The sequence below is a fragment of the Lithobates pipiens genome, unplaced genomic scaffold, assembly GCF_037356315.1.
Source record: "Lithobates pipiens isolate NorthernLeopardFrog02 unplaced genomic scaffold, aLitPip1_a1.2 Scaffold_13, whole genome shotgun sequence".
Classification (NCBI taxonomy): Eukaryota; Metazoa; Chordata; class Amphibia; order Anura; family Ranidae; genus Lithobates; species Lithobates pipiens.
This window is the reverse complement of record NW_027507718.1, coordinates 197,315,635-197,338,477: the sequence shown is the minus strand read 5'-3', so window position 1 is coordinate 197,338,477 and position 22,843 is coordinate 197,315,635. Positions and strand designations below refer to the sequence as shown.

At 44.2% G+C, this 22,843-nt stretch overlaps 1 protein-coding gene across 1 annotated transcript in view; it reads right to left on the bottom strand.

Annotated features, from left to right (window-relative positions):
- Positions 1–22,843, bottom strand: part of DNAH6 (dynein axonemal heavy chain 6) — a 418,858-nt gene that overhangs the window by 388,060 nt on the left and 7,955 nt on the right. Inside the window, exon 2 of the mRNA XM_077476093.1 lies at positions 594–842. Coding sequence (XP_077332219.1) covers positions 594–836 — 243 coding nt within the window. The 5' untranslated portion in view covers positions 837–842. The remainder of the gene's footprint in view (positions 1–593; positions 843–22,843) is intronic.

The following is a 22,843-nucleotide window of genomic DNA, read 5'->3' as shown; positions in this document are numbered from 1 at the left end:
CCAACAAGCACCATCTTTATTCCCTGCCAGGCTGGCGTTGAGGCATGCAGTATGCTTCTGCCATATTGACATTTTTTGGACTAGAAGAAAAGGTTAGTTTGCTGTCTGACCCTAGTTGCATACTGTGTTATGAACCATTAGAGTTTGGGGAATCAAAAAATCTATTCTTCACCAGTATCTATCTATGTATCTATGTATGTATGTATCTATGTATGTATGTATGTATGTATGTATGTATGTATGTATGTATGTATCTATCTATCTATCTATCTATCTATCTATCTATCTATTTATCTATCTATCTTTCTATCTAAACACAGTGAATAGGAGTATGAATTTGGTAAGTTGCATTGGAAGGGCACTCAAAATTCGCTCTCCCACAGGGATCCTTTGATGACTTTGTCCACCGGTGAACGAGACCAAGATCAGTATAATGAATGTGAATCAGAAAACATATTTTATACATGAGATCCAACATAATAAAAAATAAAATAAAATAAACATGAAATCAATATCAAAAGATAGTTTCATAATTTGATATATCATTTATGCATTTAAAAATATAAATTTGTTGACAATTGTGCTCAGCTTACCAGCGGTTCAAGTCTAACAGCCTGTTGTCTTTTCCTTGTGTTTACCCGTGCCTTTGTGTCATGAGTAAATACTAGAGATGTTGGATATGGAATCATCTGTTTTGGAGCCATTGAAATTATTCTGTCCTTTAATTTACTTAAATCACGTCGCTGTGACAAGTCCATTGGTTCACTGTTCTCTGCTTCATTTATGTGTGATGGTGATGATGTATGCACTGATCCTGGTGATATGTTAGCCGCCATTGTTATCTGAAATAGTCAGAAGAAAAAAAAAACATTGATATAAAGTGTTTTAAACAGGTATCATAATGTGATGTATTTATCTAGCATTGTATTTGAGTATTTGGCATTAACCACTTGACCACTGAGCACTTAAACCCCCTTCCTAACCAGACCAATTTTCAGCTTTCGGTGCTCTCACACTTTGAATGACATTTACTCAGTCATGCAACACTGTACCCATATGAAATGTTTGCCCTTTTTTTCACACAAATAGAGATTTCTTTTGGTATTATTTAATCACCGCTGTTTTTTTTTTTTTTTTTGCGCTATAAATCAAAAAAAGACTGAAAATTTGGTAACAAAATAAAATAAGAGTATTGGCGAGTATTGGTGAGTATTGGCAGAGTATTGCACAGTGTTCAGAAGAAGGCCACGATCGGGTTGGTTTCTTAGCAAGAGCCTGGAGGAGCTGAAGTACCCAAGAGAATCCGGTCTCGTGGATATGGCTGAAAGATCCAGGTATCACACGAGTGTACTACAAGTTTAGTTTTCCTACGTGTTCTACAAAAACGTATTCTTGTATGTTCTACAACAACGTCTGTGGCAGAGACCTGTTCCTGAGTAAGCACCTTGTTGGTTGCTAGGCCTTGTGAGAGAGGGACTATCCAACCTGAGTGATCATCCAGTTGCGAATGGCTATTCTCTGGATGCAGTCAAAGTAAGCAAGTTCTTTAATATTGACTTTGACACTAATGGACTTTTCGAGGGACTAGGTCCGACGGTCTTTCCGACGGACTTACGGCGGAGTTCCGACTGACTTTCCGAATGAACGGACTTGGCCACACACAATCACACCAAAGTCCGACGGATTCGAAGGTGATGACGTACGACCGGACTAGAATAAGGAAGTTCATAGCCAGTAGCCAATAGCTGCCCTAGCGTAGTTTTTTGGCCGTCGGACTAGCATACACACAAATGGATTTCTCAGTCCGGCGGAGTTCTGGTGGGAAAATTTAAAACATGTTCTATTTCTAAAGTCCGCCAGATTTTTGGCAAGCAAAGGTCCGATGGAGCCCACACACAATCAAATTGTCCAACGGACTCGTTTCGTCTGACCTTTGCTGTCAAAAAGTCTGGTCATGTGTACGTGGCATAAGAGTACCTGAACTTCCTTTCCAACCCTCTGATCCCATTTTAAGAGACTGTTCATTGTCTAAGTTTTTGCGAATAAAATCCATTTAAGTGGATCTGTCGTCAGTCTCTCAAGTTACTGGGCCATCTACCACGGGACACCCCTAGACGTGAAGTAAGAAAAAAAGAAGGTAATGGTAAGCCCAATATAACCAGCAGCTCCTTTGGGGGTTAGTGCTACAGTAATAACAGCACGTTGCCATTCACAATGAATGACATTACGGTGCACCAATGTAACAAGCATTACCTTTGCATTACATGTTACCACAATGGCCTGGTTTGTACTGTGTAGACACAACTTATCCTTATTGATTCTGTACCAGGAACTAAACTGCTAGAAAAGTGATTTTGCAAATTTCCCTACTCTTCTAGCCTTTGGTTCTAGGTATACATGTGCAGAATAGAGAAACTGTGCGTTTTAGCCTCTTAAAACCCAGCCGCTGCAGGTCTTGTGTGGCTCTGATGTCATATCTTGTTAGTATGATACTAAAGCTAGCCAGTTAACTGGTGAACTGGTGTAAGACGTGGGCAGCATGAGATGGGTGAGATAGAGGGGAAAGAAGAGTAAATCTGGCCATGGTTGGACAATTTTTAACACTGCAATGCGGTGGTACAACAATCACATTTTATTCATACTGTTTAAAGAGGCCCAGTCACCAGCTTTAAAAATTGCTGATAAAAGCAATATTAGGTATTTTAAACACTTACTTGCTGTGTTTTTCCATTCCATAAATTATTTTTATGCACTTGCAATAAGTCTTTGAACTTACTAGAAAACATCAGGGTTCCCATCAGATTCTCCCTTACATCAGGGTTCCCATCAGAGTCTCCATAACATCAGGGTTCCCATTAGAGTCTCTCTTACATCAGAGTCCCCATCAGAGTTTCCCTTACATCAGGGTCCCCATCAGAGTCTCCCTTACATCAGGGTCCCCATCAGAGGCTCCCTTACATCAGAGTTCCCATCAGAGTCTCCCTTAATTCAGGGTTCCCATCAGAGTCTCCCTTACATCAGGGTCCCCATCAGAGGCTCCCTTACATCAGGGTCCCCATCAGAGTCTCCCTTACATCAGGGTCCCCATCAGAGTCTCCCTTACATCAGAGTTCCCATCAGAGTCTCCCTTAATTCAGGGTTCCCATCAGAGTCTCCCTTACATCAGATTTCCCATCAGAGTCTCCCTAAATTCAGGGTTCCCATCAGAGTCTCCCTTACATCAGGGTCCCCATCAGAGGCTCCCTTACATCAGGGTCCCCATCAGAGTCTCCCTTAATTCAGGGTTCCCATCAGAGTCTCCCTTACATCAGGATTCCCACCAGAGTCTCCCTTACATCAGAATTCCCATCAGAGTCTCCATAACATCAGGGTTCCCATCAGAGTCTCTCTTACATCAGGGTCTCCATCAGAGTTTCCCTTACATCAGGGTCCCCATCAGAGTCTCCCTTACATCAGGGTCCCCATCAGAGGCTCCCTTACATCAGAGTTCCCATCGGAGTCTCCCTTAATTCAGGGTTCCCATCAGAGTCTCCCTTACATCAGGGTCCCCATCAGAGGCTCCCTTACATCAGGGTCCCCATCAGAGTCTCCCTTACATCAGGGTCCCCATCAGAGTCTCCCTTACATCAGGGTCCCCATCAGAGGCTCCCTTACATCAGGGTCCCCATCAGAGTCTCCCTTAATTCAGGGTTCCCATCAGAGTCTCCCTTACATCAGGATTCCCACCAGAGTCTCCCTTACATCAGAATTCCCATCAGAGTCTCCATAACATCAGGGTTCCCATCAGAGTCTCTCTTACATCAGGGTCTCCATCAGAGTTTCCCTTACATCAGGGTCCCCATCAGAGTCTCCCTTACATCAGGGTCCCCATCAGAGGCTCCCTTACATCAGAGTTCCCATCGAAGTCTCCCTTAATTCAGGGTTCCCATCAGAGTCTCCCTTACATCAGGGTCCCCATCAGAGGCTCCCTTACATCAGGGTCCCCATCAGAGTCTCCCTTACATCAGGGTCCCCATCAGAGTCTCCCTTACATCAGGGTCCCCATCAGAGGCTCCCTTACATCAGAGTTCCCATAAGAGTCTCCCTTAATGCAGGGTTCCCATCAGAGTCTCCCTTACATCAGGATTCCCACCAGAGTCTCCCTTATATCAGAATTACCATCAGAGTCTCCATAACATCAGGGTTCCCATCAGAGTCTCTCTTACATCAGGGTCCCCATCAGAGTTTCCCTTACATCAGAGTCCCCATCAGAATTTCCCTTACATCAGGGTCCCCATCAGAGTTTCCCTTACATCAGAGTCCCCATCAGAATTTCCCTTACATCAGGGTCCCCATCAGAGTCTCCCTTACATCAGGGTCCCCATCAGAGGCTCCCTTACATCAGGGTCCCCATCAGAGTCTTTCTTACATCAGGGTCCCCATCAGAGTCTTTCTTACATCAGGGTTCCCATCAGAGTCTCCATTACATCAGGGTTCCCATCAGAGTCTCCATTACATCAGTGTTCCCATCAGAGTCTCCCTTACATCAGAGTTCCCATCAGAGTCTCCCTTACATCAGAGTTCCCATCAGAGTCTCCCTTACATCGGGGTCCCCATCAGAGTCTTTCTTACATCAGGGTTCCCATCAGAGTCTCCATTACATCAGGGTTCCCATCAGAGTCTCCATTATATCAGGGTTCCCATCAGAGTCTCCCTTACATCAGAATTCCCATCAGAGTCTCCTTTACATCAGGGTTCCCATCAGAGTCTCCCTTACATCAGAGTCCCCATCAGAGTCTCCCTTAATTCAGGGTTTCCATCAGAGTCTCCCCCTTACATCAGGGTTCCCATCAGAGTCTCCATTACATCAGGGTTCCCATCAGAGTCTCCCTTACATCAGAGTTCCCATCAGAGTCTCCCTTACATCAGAGTTCCCATCAGAGTCTCCCTTACATCAGGGTCCCTATCAGAGTTTCCCTTACATCAGGATTCCAATCAGAGTATCCCTTACATCAGGGTTCCAATCAGAGTATCCCTTACATCAGGGTTCCCATCAGAGTCTCCCTTACATCAGGGTTCCCATCAAAGTCTCCTTAGATCAGGGTCCCCATCAGAGTCTCCTTGTCATCAGGGTCCCCATCCTCCCTTACATCAGGGTCCTCATCAGAGTCTCCTTTACTTCAGGGTCCCCATCAGAGTTCTCCCTTGCATTAGAGTCCCCATCAGAGTCTCCTTTTCATCAGGGTCCCCATCCTCCCTTACATCAGGGTCCCCATCAGAGTCCTCCCTTACATTAGGGTCCCCATAAAATACTCTCCCCCTTACATTAGTGTCCTATTACCAATGTAAGGCTTACAGCGGGGCAGTAGCAGCAGGGCAGGAACTAGGAAGAACAGGTTTGGACGGAGGAAACTCTGTCATCATTTGAATGCTGAAGTGAACATGTCACTGGTTGCTAGGACACTGGTGGGGGAATCAGAGACCACAGACAGCCTCTGTTGCCCTGAATCTTCAATCATTGCACCTTGAGGATACGCCGCCCACTAACCCTAGTTGTGGACTACATAAACTTTTTTAGTGGCGGGCTGTAGTTTGAATTCTACCTGGCTACAGCAAGAAAGGATCAGAGCCTCTGCCAGGTTTTTAATACTGTCTCACTTTTTATCCTGTTGGTAATTGTACCTCCCTTTTGCCAGATAGCAAGGGTAACTTGCCACAAATTTGTGGCAGTGTTGAATTGAATTGCTATACGTTTTCACTGGCAAATTTTACGCTTGCAGGGCACTGGAAGCACAAGTTCTAGTTGACACTTTTACAATTTGTATCAAATTTCGGTGGCAAGAATCTAGCAAGAGCAAAGTTGCAGTGATGAGTCTACAGCAAGAGCTCTGCAAGTCTACAGCATGAAAATTCAGCCACAGTGACCCCCGTGGTGGGATGACTATTGCACAACGTAACTGAAAGGGAACTTGCAGCAGACTTGTAGAATGTTTGCAAAGAAAGTTGATCTGGAGTCATGCAATGTGGACTTGCTGCAATTGTACAATAAACTTGTGAAGCCTGGCAAGGCTAGCAATAGCTTAGAAAATCACAGGTGGCAGGAAGTGAAGGAAAATCTCCTCAATGTACTCACTGACAGAAATAAATTCAGTACAGAAATTTTACCTCATCTACACTATTCAAAAGTAGGTTGTATCATACAGCTTTACATGTTGGTTATGACAAAAACATTTTTTTTTTAAAATATATTTATACAGAACTGTTCAGTCTTATAAAAGAGGAAGTTGCACCATCTATTTACTAAATGAGAAAACGCTACAAATTTGACCATGAGCATTTCACTGCTCTGACAAATCCTAGAGATTTCCTTTTTTTAATAAATTCTTTATCTAAATATTTATAAAGAATACTTACATAGTAGAAAGATAGAAACAAAATGCTAATTTATTGGTATAAGCTTGTGGTATGGACAAGTACTGTATGCGGGGCTTTTTTTTCTCAAACAATAGGTGCTGGAACTCAACCACGACCCCCCAAAACTCCTCCCCCTACACACACTCTCCAAATCACATCAAATAGTGGGTGTGGTCAGTCAAATATCACGAACAGTAGGTGGGTCTTAAAGGGGCACTAAATACCAGGATTGCATTACACACAGAGTGCAGAGTTCATGGGAGTTACAAAGTGCAGAGTTCATGGGGGTTACAGAGTGCAGAGTTTGGGGGGGGAGGCTACACACAGAGTGCAGCGCTGTCACTTGTAAACACAGAAACCAGACTTCTGTGTTTACAAGTGATTGTGGTGAGCAGGCACCAAAGGGTCTGAACCACCATGTTCCCCCTGAAAAAAAGCCCTGACTGTATGACAGTATTGTCAATGTTGCAGAAAAAATATCATGGGTCAAATAAACTGACATACACAACAAGCAGTGTCACCTGTATAGCAACATGCCCTCATGTCCAGGTGAGATAGGTGAACATAAATCTAGCGCTGACACATTTTCGCCTATTAATGTGATGTTAATGTTCTACAATGTAAGCCTATGGACAATTCTATGGCTTAGTATTTGGCACCATCTAGCGCTCAAATACAGGAAGTGGACTGTGATAACTATGGTTTTTCTTAAGTGTTTAACACAATACAGGAAGCGACTGTTTTGTTTAGAACAGGCTTTCTCAACCTTTTAACCTTAGAGGAACCCCAAAAATAATTTTCAGGTTTCGAGGAACCCTTACTAAAACCAATTTATCAGAGGTCAATAGGAACAATACCCCTTATACTGGTGGCCAATAGGAAGAATGTTCCCCTTAAAGTGGTGCTCAGAATGCCACCCTTAAAGACAGCTAAAAAGATATTTGGTGTCATGCTTCTGGCTTTGCTAACTGATGGTGAACCTTGAACTCTGCAGGCACCATCAAAAAGGTGGTTCATCAGCCCCAGCTCAAGGAACCCCTAGCAACCTCTGGAGGAACCCCAGGGTTCCACTGAACCCTGGTTGAGAATGACTGGTTTAGGAGGTTGACCCTTTTACCCAGGGGGCTTGGTGACCTACCCATGAACACTTTCCCTAGCAGTGCATGCTGGGTAGGACATAAAAGGAACCTGAGCAGCCATTTTAGGTCTCTTAGGATCGCGTGGCCAGCCTTTGAGGATCTGTGCTGAGGCCTCCAGTTAGAAGGGGCCCACAGCCATCACAGATCGCAACTTCTACAGCTTGTATGAGTGACCTGACGGTGCAGATAGACACAGTGACTGGATTGGAGACATCCAGAGACACTCGTTTGAGCATTGGAAGATCGGGTTCACCCAGCAGAGCGGAACGGAGTGACGGAGCCAGTTGACGGAAGAGCAAGCTACAGTCACCGGACCGAGGCTACTACACGGAGTTCCGATCCAGTTGGTGAGCGGGTCACAACCCACAGTTTGTTAACATTTACACGCAGATAGACTCATACACAGGCCTCACCTGGGATTTATAGTTCCACAAAGGAGGAGCCGAGTAACTGACACTGAGCAGGTTTGAATCCTATCTACTCTGACGTTTCTAAGTTTTGTAACATAGTTTACTGAAGCTACACCAGGAGCACCTTTACCTCAACTTAACTTACTTTAATCTGTGGATTACAAAGAGTTACTTTAGCAAGCGAAGACATGAAGATCAAAGACTAACTACTTTAAGTGAGATCTCACACATTGCTTTAAAAGTAGGGGGAGCTCCCAGGTATAAATATATATCTATTGTTGGTAATTGTTTATGTTGAAATTCATTGTACTGTCGTCCTATGTTGGGGTAACAGCATAATTAATGTAATCACCTTTGAAATATATTTACAGTAAAATATATCTGGTTAAGTATACAGTTGTATGGAGTGTTGCTTTCTCCCAGCAGGTGGAGCCAGTGAACCCTGAGGTTACAAAACAGGTATATTGCATTACATTATATTGTACTGTATTGTGTTGCACCACAGCTGTGTCAAGGGGACTGAGTCAATTCAGGGGGGTTCATTAGCAGAGTGCAGGCCCAAATTAAATTCAGCCGCTCCTTCAGGGGTAAGTGCTACATGTGGGGAGATTACTGTCACTCTGCAGTCACACCCCCCCTCTAGAGTACACTCCTGTAAAGTTCAGAAAGGAAGTGGTGAGTCTAACAGAGGGTCTCGAGGGTCAAGTAATTCCACTATAAGAGTCAGTAGAGCAAGAAGAGAAACCACCGGGTACACAACCAGAGAGTCCTCTAGCAGGAAGCTTGACGGGGAAAGCCTAATCCCCTGGTGTCAGGCCACCGAAGAGAGCCCTGTGACTAGGATGCCACCGACATCATTCTACCGAGACATGAGCCGCCTAGTGGATAGTCTAGTACATAGCCACCAGACGTCCACCAACGAGAGATATCGGAAGTTACCGACCTTCTTAGGTTGGACACCAAGACCAGAAGGGGAGGAAGGATTTAAGAGCTGGAGAGATCAGGCCATGCAAGCTCTAGAAGACTGGAATGTGCCAAAGCTAGTGGCAAGACGGCAAATTAGTGAAAGTTTGTTGAGCCCAGCAGCCGATGTCATTAGAAACTTTAGAAGAGAAAAAACAGATTGTGAAGCCGAGGATTACATCGAAGCCCTTTATGCCATTTATGGAAGAGTGGAAAAACTATCTGATCTAATGTACCAGTTTGAACATCAGATCAGATGTAAGGAGAGAAGCTGTTGGCTTACATTGTCCGCATAGACCAGATCCTGCACCAGATTCTGCACCAGATCATCTTGAAGAAGGGCATTGATCCCAAGGAAGTGGACAAAACCAGATTGGACTGGACTCTACAGGTAGCTGGACCAAATCACCCCATTGCCCTCCGATTACTCCTGAAAGGCACCGAAGAGGCCCCTTCCTACCCAGAATTGATTCGGCTGGTAAGAGAAGAAGAAGCTATCTTAGAGGAGAAGGATAAAGAGGCTCGGCTCGCCACAGGGGCCGTTGCGAAGAAAGAGAAGGTTTCTGCACAATTAGTGCAGGTGGAACAAGCTTTGAAGTGCTATCAGTGTGGAGAAATGGGGCATTTTATCGCACAGTGCCCAAATAAGGGAAGTCTAGCAGATATAGCAGTGGAAGTTGCCAAAGTCCTGAAGAAACAATCTTCCAAGAAGCCAGCAGAAAACTGAAAACTTCAGAGGGCCCCAGTGAAGGAGTCAGCTGGGCGCCCTGTCACAACAGTCAACTCCAAACCTACCCGTACATGCCAGACCCCTCTGACCTCGGCTGAGCTAAAGCGAAAGAAAGAGAGCCCCCAGAAGCCAAGGGTGAAAGTGCAAGCCACCAAACAGGCAAAAAGTACCACCTCCCATGGATCCCCTCCCAAGCTGGTGGGGCCTTCCCCAATTGTACCTATTCAGGTAGAGGGGATATACACAAGAGCCCTGTTGGAAACTGGAGCTCAGATAACCTTGCTCTACAGGGACTTCTATGAAAAATATCTCCAGCACTTGCCATTACAGAAACTAGAAGAACTAGAGATATGGAGGTTAGGTACTCAGAAATTCCCATATGATGGCTACCTGCCGGTCAGACTCGCTTTCGACCCAAGTACAACAGGAGGGGCTGAGACCTTTGACACCTTGGTCGTGGTGTACCCTCATCCCCCAGGGGCTGACAATAGCTCTCTCATTATCGGGACAAACACTGACTTGGTGAGGAGACTACTTACACCACTTGTACTGCAGGGAAGAACCTCCCCCACAAAAATACACCCTATGCTTGACCAGGCGTATCAAGATCTCAAACAAGAAGAGAAGGCCCCTAAAGAGGGAGTGGGAAAGATCTGGCTTCTGGATAAGAAAGAGAGACTGGTCCAGCCAGGTGAAGTACTCTGCCTGAGGGCCTCCATCAAGTTGAGCTGGGAAAAGCCGGGCCCATTCATTGTCCTTGAGACTCCAAGTCAGGAAGAACATAGAGGACTGGAACTTATCCCCAAAGTACTGCCAACTAGAGCATTAAAGAGGAACAGAGGCAAGATTTCAGCCAGCGTCCGCAGCACAGCTGTGCCAGTGAGGGTACCAGCCAGGACTCTGTTAGGACAGGCCAGCCCAGCCATTCCCATCTCTGCATGTGATTTAGCAGGATAGATTCCCCTGGAAGAATTCTGCCTGAAAAACACACCTCTTACTATGGCATGGATGGAGAGAGCTAAAGCCCAACTCCAGAGATGGAGGTCAGTCTTCTCAAAGAGTGAGTCTGATGTGGGACTTGCAAAGAGTGCCGAACATAAAATTCAGTTGGAAGAAGACAAGCCCTTTCGGGAGAGAGTCAGGAGAATCCCACTGGGGGATCTGGAGGACTTGAGAGAACAGCTGGCTGTTGGGCAGCACAGTGGTGTAGTGGTTAGCACTCTCGCCTAGCAGTAAGAAGGGTCGCTGGTTCAAATCCTAACCACGACACTACCTGCCTGGAGTTTACATGTTCTCCCTGTGCCTGCGTGGGTTTCCTCTGGGTACTCCGGTTTCTTCCCACAATCCAAAGACATGCAGGTAGGTTAATTGGTTTTTGTCCAAAATTGGCCCTAGTATATAAATGGGGACCTTGGATTGTGGGCTCCTTGAGGGTAGGGACCAATGTAAGTGTGCAATGTACTATGAAACTATGAACTTATAAGTACAGGCATTATCAGAGAGTCCAGGAATCCTTACGCATCCCCAATAGTGGTGGTAAGAAAGAAGAACGGGTCCCTACGACTATGCATCGACTATAGGACCCTGAACCGGAGGACCATTCATGACCAGTACACCACACCTCGGATAGAGGATGCCTTACAGAGACTCTAGGGGGCGAAGTGGTTCAGTTTGCTGGACCTAAAGAGTGGGTATTATCAGATCCCGGACGAGCCCCCACATGTAGCACTTACCCTCGAAGGAGCAGCTGAATTTGATTTGGGCCTGCACTCTGCTAATGAACCCCCCTGATTTGACTCAGTCCCCTTGACGCAGCTGTGGTGCAACACAATACCGAACAATATAATCTGATGCAATATACCTGTATTGTAACCTCAGGGTTTGCTGGCTCCACCTGCTGGGAGAAAGCAACACTCCACACAACTGGATACTTAACCAGATATATTTTACTGTAAATATATTTCAAAGGTGATTACAATAATTGTGCTGTCATCCCAACATAGGACGACAGTACAATGAATTTCAACATAAACAATTATCAACAATAGATATATATTTATACCGGAGAGCTCCCCCTACTTTTAAAGCTATGCGTGAGATCTCATTTAAAGTAGTTAGTCTTTGATCTTCATGTCTTCGCTAGCTAAAGTAACTCTTTGTAATCCACAGATTAAAGTAAGTTAAGTTGAGGTAAAGGTGCTCCTGATGTAGCTTCAGTAAACTATGTTACAAAACTTAGAAAAGTCAGAGTAGATAGGCCTTAAACCTGCTCAGTGTCAGTTACTCGGCTCCTCCTTTGTGGAACTATAAATCCCAAGTGAGGCCTGTGTATGAGTCTATCTGTGTGTAAAAGTTAACAAACTGTGGGTTGTGACCCGCTCACTAACTGGATCGGAACTCCGTGTAGTAGCCTCGGTCCGGTGACTGTAGCTTGCTCTTCCGTCAACTGGCTCTGCCACTCCGTTACGCTATGCTGGGTGAACCCGATCTTCTGATGCTCAAACGAGTGTCTCTGGATGTCTCTAATCTAGTCACTGTGTCTATCTGCACCGTCAGGTCACTCACACAAGTTGTAGAAGTTGCGATCTGTGATGGCTGTGGGCCCCTTCTAATAGGAGGCCTCAGCACAGATCCTCACAGGCTGGCCACGCGATCCTAAGAGACCTAAAATGGCCGCTCTGGTTCCTTTTATGTCCTACCCAGCATGCGCTGCTAGGGAAAGTGTTCATGGGTAGGTCACCAAGCCTCCTGGGTAAAGAGTCAACCTTCTAAACAAAACAACAGTCACTTCCTGTATTGTGTTAAACACTTAAGAAAAAACAAAGTTATCACAGTCCACTTCCTGTATTTGACCGCTAGATGGTGCCAAATACGAAGCCATAGAATTGTCCATATGCTTACATTGTAGAACACTAACATCACATTAATAGACAAAAATGTGTCAGCGCTACATACATTTCTGTCAGTTTAGTCAATGGAGGCTAAAAACCCATTCACAAAGTTTGAGCTCAGAATGGCAAGAAGATCTGAGGTGGAGAAGAAAGAGAGAATTACAAAGAGGACTGGAGACAAAAGGGGAAAAAGAAGAGGGAGTGGAGGGTACGGAGAAAGGATATATTTGGAGGAGGCCTACCTAGGGTTGCAACCTTTTCTTCAAGTCAAACTCGAATACTTTAGCGGCACACAGCAATTTTTTTAAAACTATAAACTATAGATATATTTTGCTACTAAATAACATTTCCAATCATATGAAGTTAATAACAAGAGTCCCCCTTTACATCAGAGTCCACAGAGTTCCCCTTTTACATCTGAACTCGCGGAGTACCCCTTTTACATCTGAATTCGCTGAGTTCCCTTTCACTGTAAGGGGGGACTCTGCAGACTCTGATGTAAGAGAGAACTCTGGGGACTCTAACATAAGGGATGCTCTTTAAACCCTGATTTAGGGCCAGTTCACACCAGATGCAGTTCTGTGCAGTTCCGTTTTTTCTGCACCAATACAGTCAGTTCCAGTCAGTTTCTGCACCGGAAACTGACCATAAACTGACTGCATGGTGTGAACTAGAGCCATTGGAATACATGGAAAACACTTTGCGTGCATTTTTAGTGCAGAAAAAAAGCGCATGAAACTGACCGGAACTGACTGTATTGGTGCAGAAAAAACGGAACTGCATGGAACTGCATCTGGTGTTAACTGGCCCTTAAAGTGGAACACTGAGAACTCTGATGTACGGAGAGGACTCTGCTGTAAGCAGGAACACTGTGGCCTCTGGTGTAAAGGGGAACTCTGATGTAAGGGGTGCTCTGAGAACCCTGATTTGCTTTAGTGTACTTAGAGACAGGAGAGAGAAGGGGAGAAACTTCAGTCACAAACAGGGATAGATGGTTAGCTCGCTCACCCTTTGGCATTCAGCACCTCTCATCCAGATGTATCTGAGGCTGCTTGACTTCACATTTCCGGCCTCAATTTTCCTTTTCTGAGGCACAGCACCATGGTTTGTAGTGTAGGCAGACAAAGAGGGGTAGGGGCGGGGGGAAGGGGTGCAGATTGAGCACTCTCTCCCCTCATGTCTGTGTGTGTGTGTGAGGGGGGGGGTTGTTAGTGCAGCTTAGAAAACTGCAGCCAGCAACCCTGCTGGTCAGCCATAGTCCAGTCTAAATAATGTGTTTGGGACTCGGGACAGTCTGAAACCCGGACACATGATTCCAAACACGAATTGTCCGGGTGAATCCTGGACAGGTGGCAACCCTAGGCCTAACACCTACAAATTAAATGAAACAATACTCAAAAACAAAAAAACCCAAAGCAGAACTAGACCGCAAACTAAAAACACAATTTAATCCTTTAGATTGTAAACTCTGTGATTAGGGTCCTCCTTTTACTTCTGTATTGAACTGCATTGTAATTGTACTGCCCCCCCCAACACATTGTGAAGCGATGCATAAACTTTTGGTGCTGTATAAATCCTGTATAATAACATACCTCCCAACTGTCCCTGATTTCGAGGAATTGTCCCTGATTTGGAACAAAGTTCCTCTGTCCCTCGTTCATCCTCATTTGTCCCTCATCTTGGTCTGATCTATATAGTTGTATATAAAATTAACTTTTTATCCTTCAAAAAGTGCTAAACTTTCATCCAATTACTAAATTGCTGCATTTGTACATTTCTAAAGCCAGTATAAAGGAATAGTAGTGGTAAAATAAGCACTTGTGGGTTTAACTAATAATTTTTTTAATAATTCTCTTTTAAGGGGCGTGGCAGGGGAGTGTCCAATGCCTACATACTTTTGCTAATAGGTGTCCCTTGTTCCCATCTCAAAAAGTTGGGAGGTATATAATAATAATAATAATAATTGGTCTTTAATATTAAAAGAAAACTCCCCCATCCATCCATGTCTCCATGCTTTATTTTGCTGAGGAAACCACTTTGAAAAACAGCCTAGCTTTTCTGGCCGTGGCCATCTTGAGTAGGGGCAGATGATTCATGTCACATTTTCTTCCTGGAATCCATCTGCCCCTAACTCAGGTATGCAGGCAGGAGGGTGTGCTTAATTGAGAAAACCCCTCCTCCCCTCCTAAAGACTGCTGGGATGTATGAAATCATTTGCCTAGGCATGGAAACTAGGAAGAAACTGAAGAAATGCAAAATAAACATTTTTAACACAAGTAAATATGATATTCTTTCCTATCTATTTACTAATTCTAGCAGCATAAGTAATAAAAATAGTCAGTGTTGACTGAGAGTGAAGTTCCACTTTAAGGCTAGGTTCACATCTAATTTATTTTATGTGTTTTTTTGCCTGGGGGTGCCTGTGGGTGCAGGATAGGGTTTGCCACCTGTATGGGATTCACCCGGACAGTACGGGTTTTGAATCCCGTGTCCGGGTCTCCTTCCGCCTGGTGCCCGGACACATGATCCAGACTGCACTGTGGTTTTTGTGCTCCATCTGCTCAGTTGGTGGAGGAACATGACTAGTTAATGTTAGTAAGTTCTTATCTTTATTTAGCAGTTCCGACAATCTAATCTGAGTCCTGATGTCCTTTTCTATACAGATCTACCGGGTAATGTAATTGGCGGGATCAGCAGCACAAAGATTACTCTGCCTGAGCCCGAAAATCATCAAATAGTCCCAGCGGAGTAATCCTTGTGCTGCGGTTCCCGACAATTACATTACCCGGTGGATCTGCATAGAAGTGGGCGTAGGGACTCAGATTAGATTGTCAGAACTGCTGAATAAAGATAAGAACTCTCTCCTGATAACATTAACTAGTCATGTTCCTCCCCCGGCAACCAGCCGAGCAGATGGAGTGCAGAGCCATAGTCTGGATCACCACAGGAGGTAAGTACTTGAGACTCCACAGAATATACAGGCATGGCTAAACAGCCTTAGCCCAGGTTCACATTTGTGCAAACACAGACTTCGCATGTGATTTGCATCCACATTACTGTGCTGATCACACGGGATGTCTGTGCAATGTGAGCCATACAGTTGCAGCTCAAGGTCTGTTTAGACATGTGGTGCCCTCTGAAGAGCAAACCATGTTTGGATTGCTCTTCAGAGGGAATTTGACAGGCAGTGAAGAGGTGTTATATTACCTGCTCACCACCTGTTTAAACCTCAAAGCAGCACCCTGCAACTGAATGCATTGCACACGGATGCAGGAAACCCACATTCACTTGGATTGGTCACATTCTGCTCGCTGAACTCAACAGTGCAGACATTTTTGCCACACTGTGATGCAAACAATTTTGACTATTGCGTGTGTACATCACCCCTCTGCTGCCTTTGCAGCTTAAGAGGAACAGTTGGGTAACAGTAAAATCACAGCTCAACCTCCTATTTTGTACTGTCCCCACAACTACAAGTGTAAATGAAGTCGCAGAGCACTCTGAAGAGTTATCCACAGTGGATCATTTTTTTAAAGTATTTAAAAGGTGGTGAAGAAGCGTTATGCTTTCTCCTGACCACCTGTTTTTAACCCCTAAAATCCCATGCCATTGTGCTGCAGACATGTGCATTGCACACAGTTGCTGCACAGCCCCATTTAGTTGAATGGGTTGAGTTAAGCATGCACAGTGCCATAGGCTAGTGGGCTCCTTCACACAGGCGATCCTGCTGGCAGACTCCACTTTGCTCAGCGGGGGATCAATCTGCTGATCCCCGCTAAGCAGGCAGATGACAGGTCTGTCTCCGCTCGCTGTGCTGAGACAGACCTGTCAGAGCCCTGTTCTCCATTTTCATCCGATCCCATTCGATCCGATCTGCCAGACCGATGGAAAATAGGGTCACCATCCATCTGGATTTCATGGACAGAATCGGATCACATAGCTGCGGGTGTCAGTGAACATGTCACCGCTGACATCCGCCGTTCCATAGAGGTGAGCAGAGGCTCAGATCAAGGACCACCTGAAAAACTGACAGGCCGACCTGATCAGAAAGCCCGTGTGAAAGGGGCTTTAGTGTTCGGGTTTGGCTTGAAGAAAAGGTGGCAACCCTAGTGCAAGAACGTGGGAAATTTACACGCATTACACACACATGTGAATCTAGCCTTATACCATAATATACAGTACTAGTATGCATCACATACTGGCACATTATGACAGATTTACCTGCCAAGGGATCCCCTCCAGCGCTGTGGTGTCAGCGCTCTTGGCTGTCATGGATACTTCAGAAATAAAAAGTGGCGGTTCAGTCAGCGCAAAAACAAAACACTACAATACTAACTTGAGCAGCTAGACACTCAAGGTCAATATATAACAATCCTTGGATAAATAAATAAAAAGAATACAGTGCGGTGCTAAAAACAAATCTACACTAATGCCACATACACACGATTGGAAATTTGGCCAGTAAAAGACCAATGAGAGCTTTTGGTCGGAAAATGCGACTGTGTGTATGCTCCATCAGACTTTTGCTGGTCGAATTCCAGCCAGCAAAGATTGAGAGCATGTTCTCAATTTTTCGGTCAGAAAAAGTTCAGATTGTCTGTATCAATTCCGACACGCAAAATTCCTACGCATGCTCGGAAACAATTCAACGCATGCTCGGAAGCACTGAACTTAATTTTCTCAGTTCGTCGTAGTGCTGTACCTCACAGCGTTCTTGACGGTCGAAAGTTCAGCAAACTTTTGTGTGACTGTGTGTGTATGCAAGCCAAGCTTGAGCGGAATTCCATCGGAAAAACCATCCAAGATTCTTCTGACTTAAAATCTGCTTGTGTGTATGGGGCATTAAAGTAATAAAAATTATTTACGGCAAGAGAGAGGCCATATAAAAGTCTCAGTTCATAAGATTTAAGCCAATCCAAAAGGCTGAAAACGGAATACAGCACAGAGGTGTGGCACTAGGCAGACATACAGTGCCTTGGCCTTGTAAAAGTATTCAGCCCCCTTGGCTTTTTACCTATTTTGTTACATTACAGTATTTAGTTCAATATTTTTTAATATGAATTATATGTGATGGATCAGAACACAATAGTCTAAGTTGGTGAAGTAAATTTAGAAAAATATATACATAAAACTTTTTTTCAAAAATAAAAAACTGATAATTGGCACGTACGTATGTATTCACCCCCTTTGTTATGAAGCCCATAAAAAGCTTTGGTGCAACCAATTACCTTCAAAAGTCACATAATTAGTGAAATGATGTCCACCTGTGTGCAGTCTAAGTGTCACATGATCTGTTGCTACATGTACACACTGTTTTGAAAGGCCCCAGAGGCTGCAACACCTAAGCAAGGGGCACCACTAACCAAACACTGCCTTGAAGACCAAGAACTCTCCAAACAACAATGTTGTTGAGAATTTAAAGTCAGGATTAGGTTATAAAAAAATATCCAAATCTTTGATGATCCCTAGAAGCACCATCAAAACTATTATAACCAAATGGAAAGAACATGGCACAACAGTAAACCTGCCAAGAGATGGCCGCACACCAAAACTCACGTACCGGGCAAGGAGGGCATTAATCAGAGAGGCAACACAGAGACCTAAGGTAACCCTGGAGGAGCTGCAGAGTTCCACAGCAGAGACTGGAGTATCTATACATAGGACGACAATAATCCTTATGCTCCATAGAGTTGGGCTTTATGGCAGAGTGACCAGAAGAATGCCATTACTTTCAGCAAAAAACAAAATGCCACGTTTTGAGTTTGCGAAAGGGCATGTGGGAGACTCCCAAAATGTATGGAGGAAGGTGCTGATCTGATGAGACTAAAATGGAACCTTTTGTCCATCAAAGAAAACGCTATGTCTGGCGCAAACCCAACACATCACATCACCCAAAGAACACCATCCCCACAGTGAAACATAATGGTGGCAGCATCATGCTGTGAGGGTGTTTTTCAGCAGTCGGGACTGGGAAACTGGTTCAGAGTTGAGGGAAAGATAGATGGTGCTAAATACAAGGATATTCTTGAGCAGAACCTGTACCACTCTGTATGTGATTTTAGGCTAAGACGGAGGTTCACCTTCCAGCAGGACAATGACCCCAAACACACTGCTAAAGGAACACTTGAGTGGATTAAGGGGAAACATGTAAATGTGTTAGAATGGCCTAGTCAAAGCCCAAACCTCAATCCAATAGAAAATCTGTGCTCAGACTTAAAGATCGCCGCCGTTCACAAGTGCAAACCATCCAACTTGAAGGAGCTGGAGCAGTTTTCCAAAGAGGAATGGGCAAAAATCCTAGTGGTAAGATGTGGCAAGGTCATGGAGACTTATCCAAAGCGACTTGGAGCTGCGATAGCCTCAAAGGTGGCTCTACAAAGTATTGACTTTAGGGGGGTGAATAGTTATGCACATTGACTTCTTCTGTTTTTATTGTTCTATTTGTTGTTTGTTTCACATAAAAAAAAAAAAAAACATTCTTCAAAGTTGTGGGCATGTTCTGTAAATTAAATGATGCAAATCCTCAAACAATCCTTGTTAATTCCAGGTTGTGAGGCAACAAAACACGAAAAGTGCCAAGAGGATGAATACTTTTGCAAGCACTGTAAGTTGTCCTCCTCAATGGTGACCAGAGTACTCAGAAAATAAAATCCTCTATGTGCATCCGTGCCAGTGCCTCCACCACAGACAATGCAGGCCGCTTGACTCAGATCATGGTACCCCTGAATTAACAGACAGGTCAGTTAAGCATTCCCACTCAAGTAGGTAAAAAGAATGTTGCCTTTAAAGGATCCAGGGATTGGACTCAAATCAAAATCAATGAAAGGTACATAGTGCTCTCTGGTTGCCTTGAAACATCATTTATTTAAGTAAAAATTCACTTACATACAAAGCACTCATATCCCAGTGCTTGGATGCGAAGATATCAGTGTATTGTATGTAAGTGAATTTTTACTTAACCACTTGTTTTTTTTGCTAGAAAATTACTTAGAACCCCCAAACATTATATATATATTTGTATAACACCCTAGAGAATAAAATGGCAGTCGTTGCATTACTTTCTGTCATACCGTATTTGTGCAGCGGTCTTACAAGCGCACTTTTTTTTTTTTTAATGCACTTTTTTTAATTAAAAAATAAGTCAACAGTAAAGTTAGCCCATTTTTTTTTTTATATTGTGAAAGATAACGTTATACTGAGTAAAATTGCACCTGCTCGTGGAATGGCGACAAACTTTTACCTTTAAAAAATCTCCATAGACAACGTTTGAAAAATTCTACAGGTTGCATGTTTTGAGTTGCAGAGGAGGTCTAGAGCTAGAATTATTGCTCTCACTCTACCGATCACGTTGATACCTCACTAACGTATGCGTTCGCTTCTGCACACGAACTCGGCGGGGACTGGCGCATTTAAAAATTATTATTTTTTTATTATTTATTTTACCTTTTATTTTTTATTTTTACACTGGTCTTTAAAAAAAAAAAAAAAAAAATGTGTCACGTTTATTCCTATTGCAAGGAATGTAGACATTCCTTGTAACAGAAAAAGAGCATGACAGGACCTCTTAAATATAAGATCTGTTGTCAAAAAGACATCAGATCTCATATTTACACTAAAATGCAATAAAAAAAAAAAAAAATGTAATCATTTGAAAACATTTTAAAACCTATGGGCAGAAGTGACATTTTGACATTGCTTCCATCCTGCAATGATATGGAGATGGGTGGAGGCCATCCTCCCCTCGCTCATCTCCATATCTAACCAGGAAAAGGACCCAATCGCCACCGCCGCTACCAACGACCCCGGTAAGCAGCGAAGGGCACCGGAGTGCGGTGGGGCCCACTCCCACCGCCGATAAAAATGATCTTGCGGCGAATCCGCCACAGAGACCACTTTTATCTGAAATCGGACTGCCCACTGAAGAAGAGGATACAGGGGTTATGGCAGCTAGCTGCTGCCATAACAACAATATTCTTCTTCAAAGTACCGACGTATAACGACGGTGGGCAGTCCGTATGTGGTTAAATAAATTATGTTTTAAGCCAACCAGAGAGCACTATGTACCTTTCATTGATTTTGCATGATTACCAAGTCCAAACCCTGGATCCTTTAAAGGCAACAACCTTTTTTACCTACTTGAGTGGAAATGCTTAACTGACCTGTCTGTTAATTCAGGGGTCCACTATCTGAGGTAAGCAGCCCACATTGTCTGTGGTGGAGGCACTGGCATGGATGCACATAGAGGATTTTATTTTCTGAGTAATCTAATCACCATTGAGGAGGACGAATTATGTCTGTCTAGTGTCACACCTCTGTGTGGTATTTCCTTTTCAACCTTTTGGATTGGCTGTAACCTTATGAAATGGGACTTTTAGATGGCCTCTCTTTTGCCATAAATTATTTTAATTACTTTTAGTGTAGATTTGTTTTTAGCGCTGCACTGTATTGTTTTTATGTCAGTGATACTTCCATCTTTCTTCTGGGTCTGGACTTTTGGGCCACTTGACTGGCTAGGCCATGATGACGTCACTCCCAAACATGCACCCAGAAGTCACGTCATCATGGTTCTGTAAATACACGCTGAGATGCACTGTCAGAATACAATGTCCCAGCAGGGAAGACTTCTCTATCCACCTCGCTTGTGTGGATGGAGGAATCTATGGCTAACTACTACTTTAACTACTTCCTGCCCGCTGTAGAGTAAAATGACGGCGGGCGTTTCCAATCACAGTCGATCACATGTAAACACAGAAGTGCCTTTTTTGGCTTTCCTTGCCTCACACTGACAGAGGTAATGGGCGTGGTTTACGTGGTAATGGGCGTGGTTTACGTGGAATAGTGGGCATGGCTCAAATGGGGGTGTGGTTAGAGTCTGAGATGAATGAGAGATGGAGAAAGAAAGGGGAAAAGAGGGAGGGAGAGAGAAAGAAGGAAATAAGGAGGGAAGGAGAGAGAAGGAAGGAAAGAGGGATGGAGGGACAGCAGGCCCAGATCGCACACCACAATAGAAATGTGTATACCAGAGTTTAACAAATCACCAGATAAAGATACTCCAAACACCTGATGTTAGCGCTTCAATCATCCCAGCACCATGGTTGTTGTGGTGCCAGGATGATTGAAGCGCATTATTACTATTATTACATTGTAATATAGAATGAAATCATTCAACTCACCATAAACCAGAATCAATGGGACCTCTAAACGTGTCACCTGCTACGTCGCCTGCCACCAGATGCCATCAGGTGCCCCCAGCAGAGTCCGTCCTTGCATCAGGTGCCCCCAGCAGAGTCTATCCTTACATCAGGTGTCCCCAGCGAAGTGCCTCTTACATCAGGTGTCCCCTGTGGAGTGCCTCCTAAATCAGTATCCCCAGATGAGAGCCTCTTAAATCAGTGCCCCCAGCGGAGTGCCTCTTAAATCAGTGCCCCCAGCGGAGTGTTGGAAATCTAGCTACATCTCCTCTCGTTCCTTGTGTTCAGTGGAGAGGGGAGGGGCTGATCCGTGCAGCTAACCACGGCTTGAGAATTGTGAAGAGAGAAGCCGATTCATTGGCTGCAAGGATTGGCCCCTCCCCTCTCCACCAAACACGAGGAATGGGAAGAGATGTAGCTGCACACAAGGTGAAAGCTCTCGCGGTGGCCAGAACTGCTGCAAAGCCAAACATTCCCATTTGTCCATGGTCAAAAGGCAAAATTAGAAATTGGGACAGCCTCCGGTCGGGACGAGGGTCCCAAAATCGGGATTGTCCCAAGAAAAATCACACATGTCACATTTGTGTCCTCAACCAAACTGTCAAACCATCAAATGGCTGGTGTCATAACCGATCACATGTGCAGCATCATGGGAGTTGCAGATCAAACAGAAGCAGCTTCCTTGGCTGTAAAGGACAGGAGGGTTTAATTCCGCCTTTCAGGGTGTCAGCAGATCGGCCTCTACAAATTTCTCAGTGCCTAAAAATGCCTAAAAATGAACAACTGAGCATGTGCAGAGCAGGATGAGATAGTGTGTTACTGGATTTTAATCACTTTCAGACCGGACCAATTTGCTGGTCAAAGACCAGACCACTTTTTGCGATTCGGCACTGCGTCGCTTTAACTGACAATTGCGCGGTCGTGCGACGTGGCTCCCAAACAAAATTGACGTCCTTTTTTTCCCACAAATAGAGCTTTCTTTTGGTGGTATTTGATCACCCCTGCGGTTTTTATTTTTTGCGCTATAAACAAAAATAGAGCGACAATTTTGAAAAAAACGCATTATTTTTTACTTTTTGTTATAATAAATATCCCCCAAAAATATATAAAAAAACATTTTTTTCCC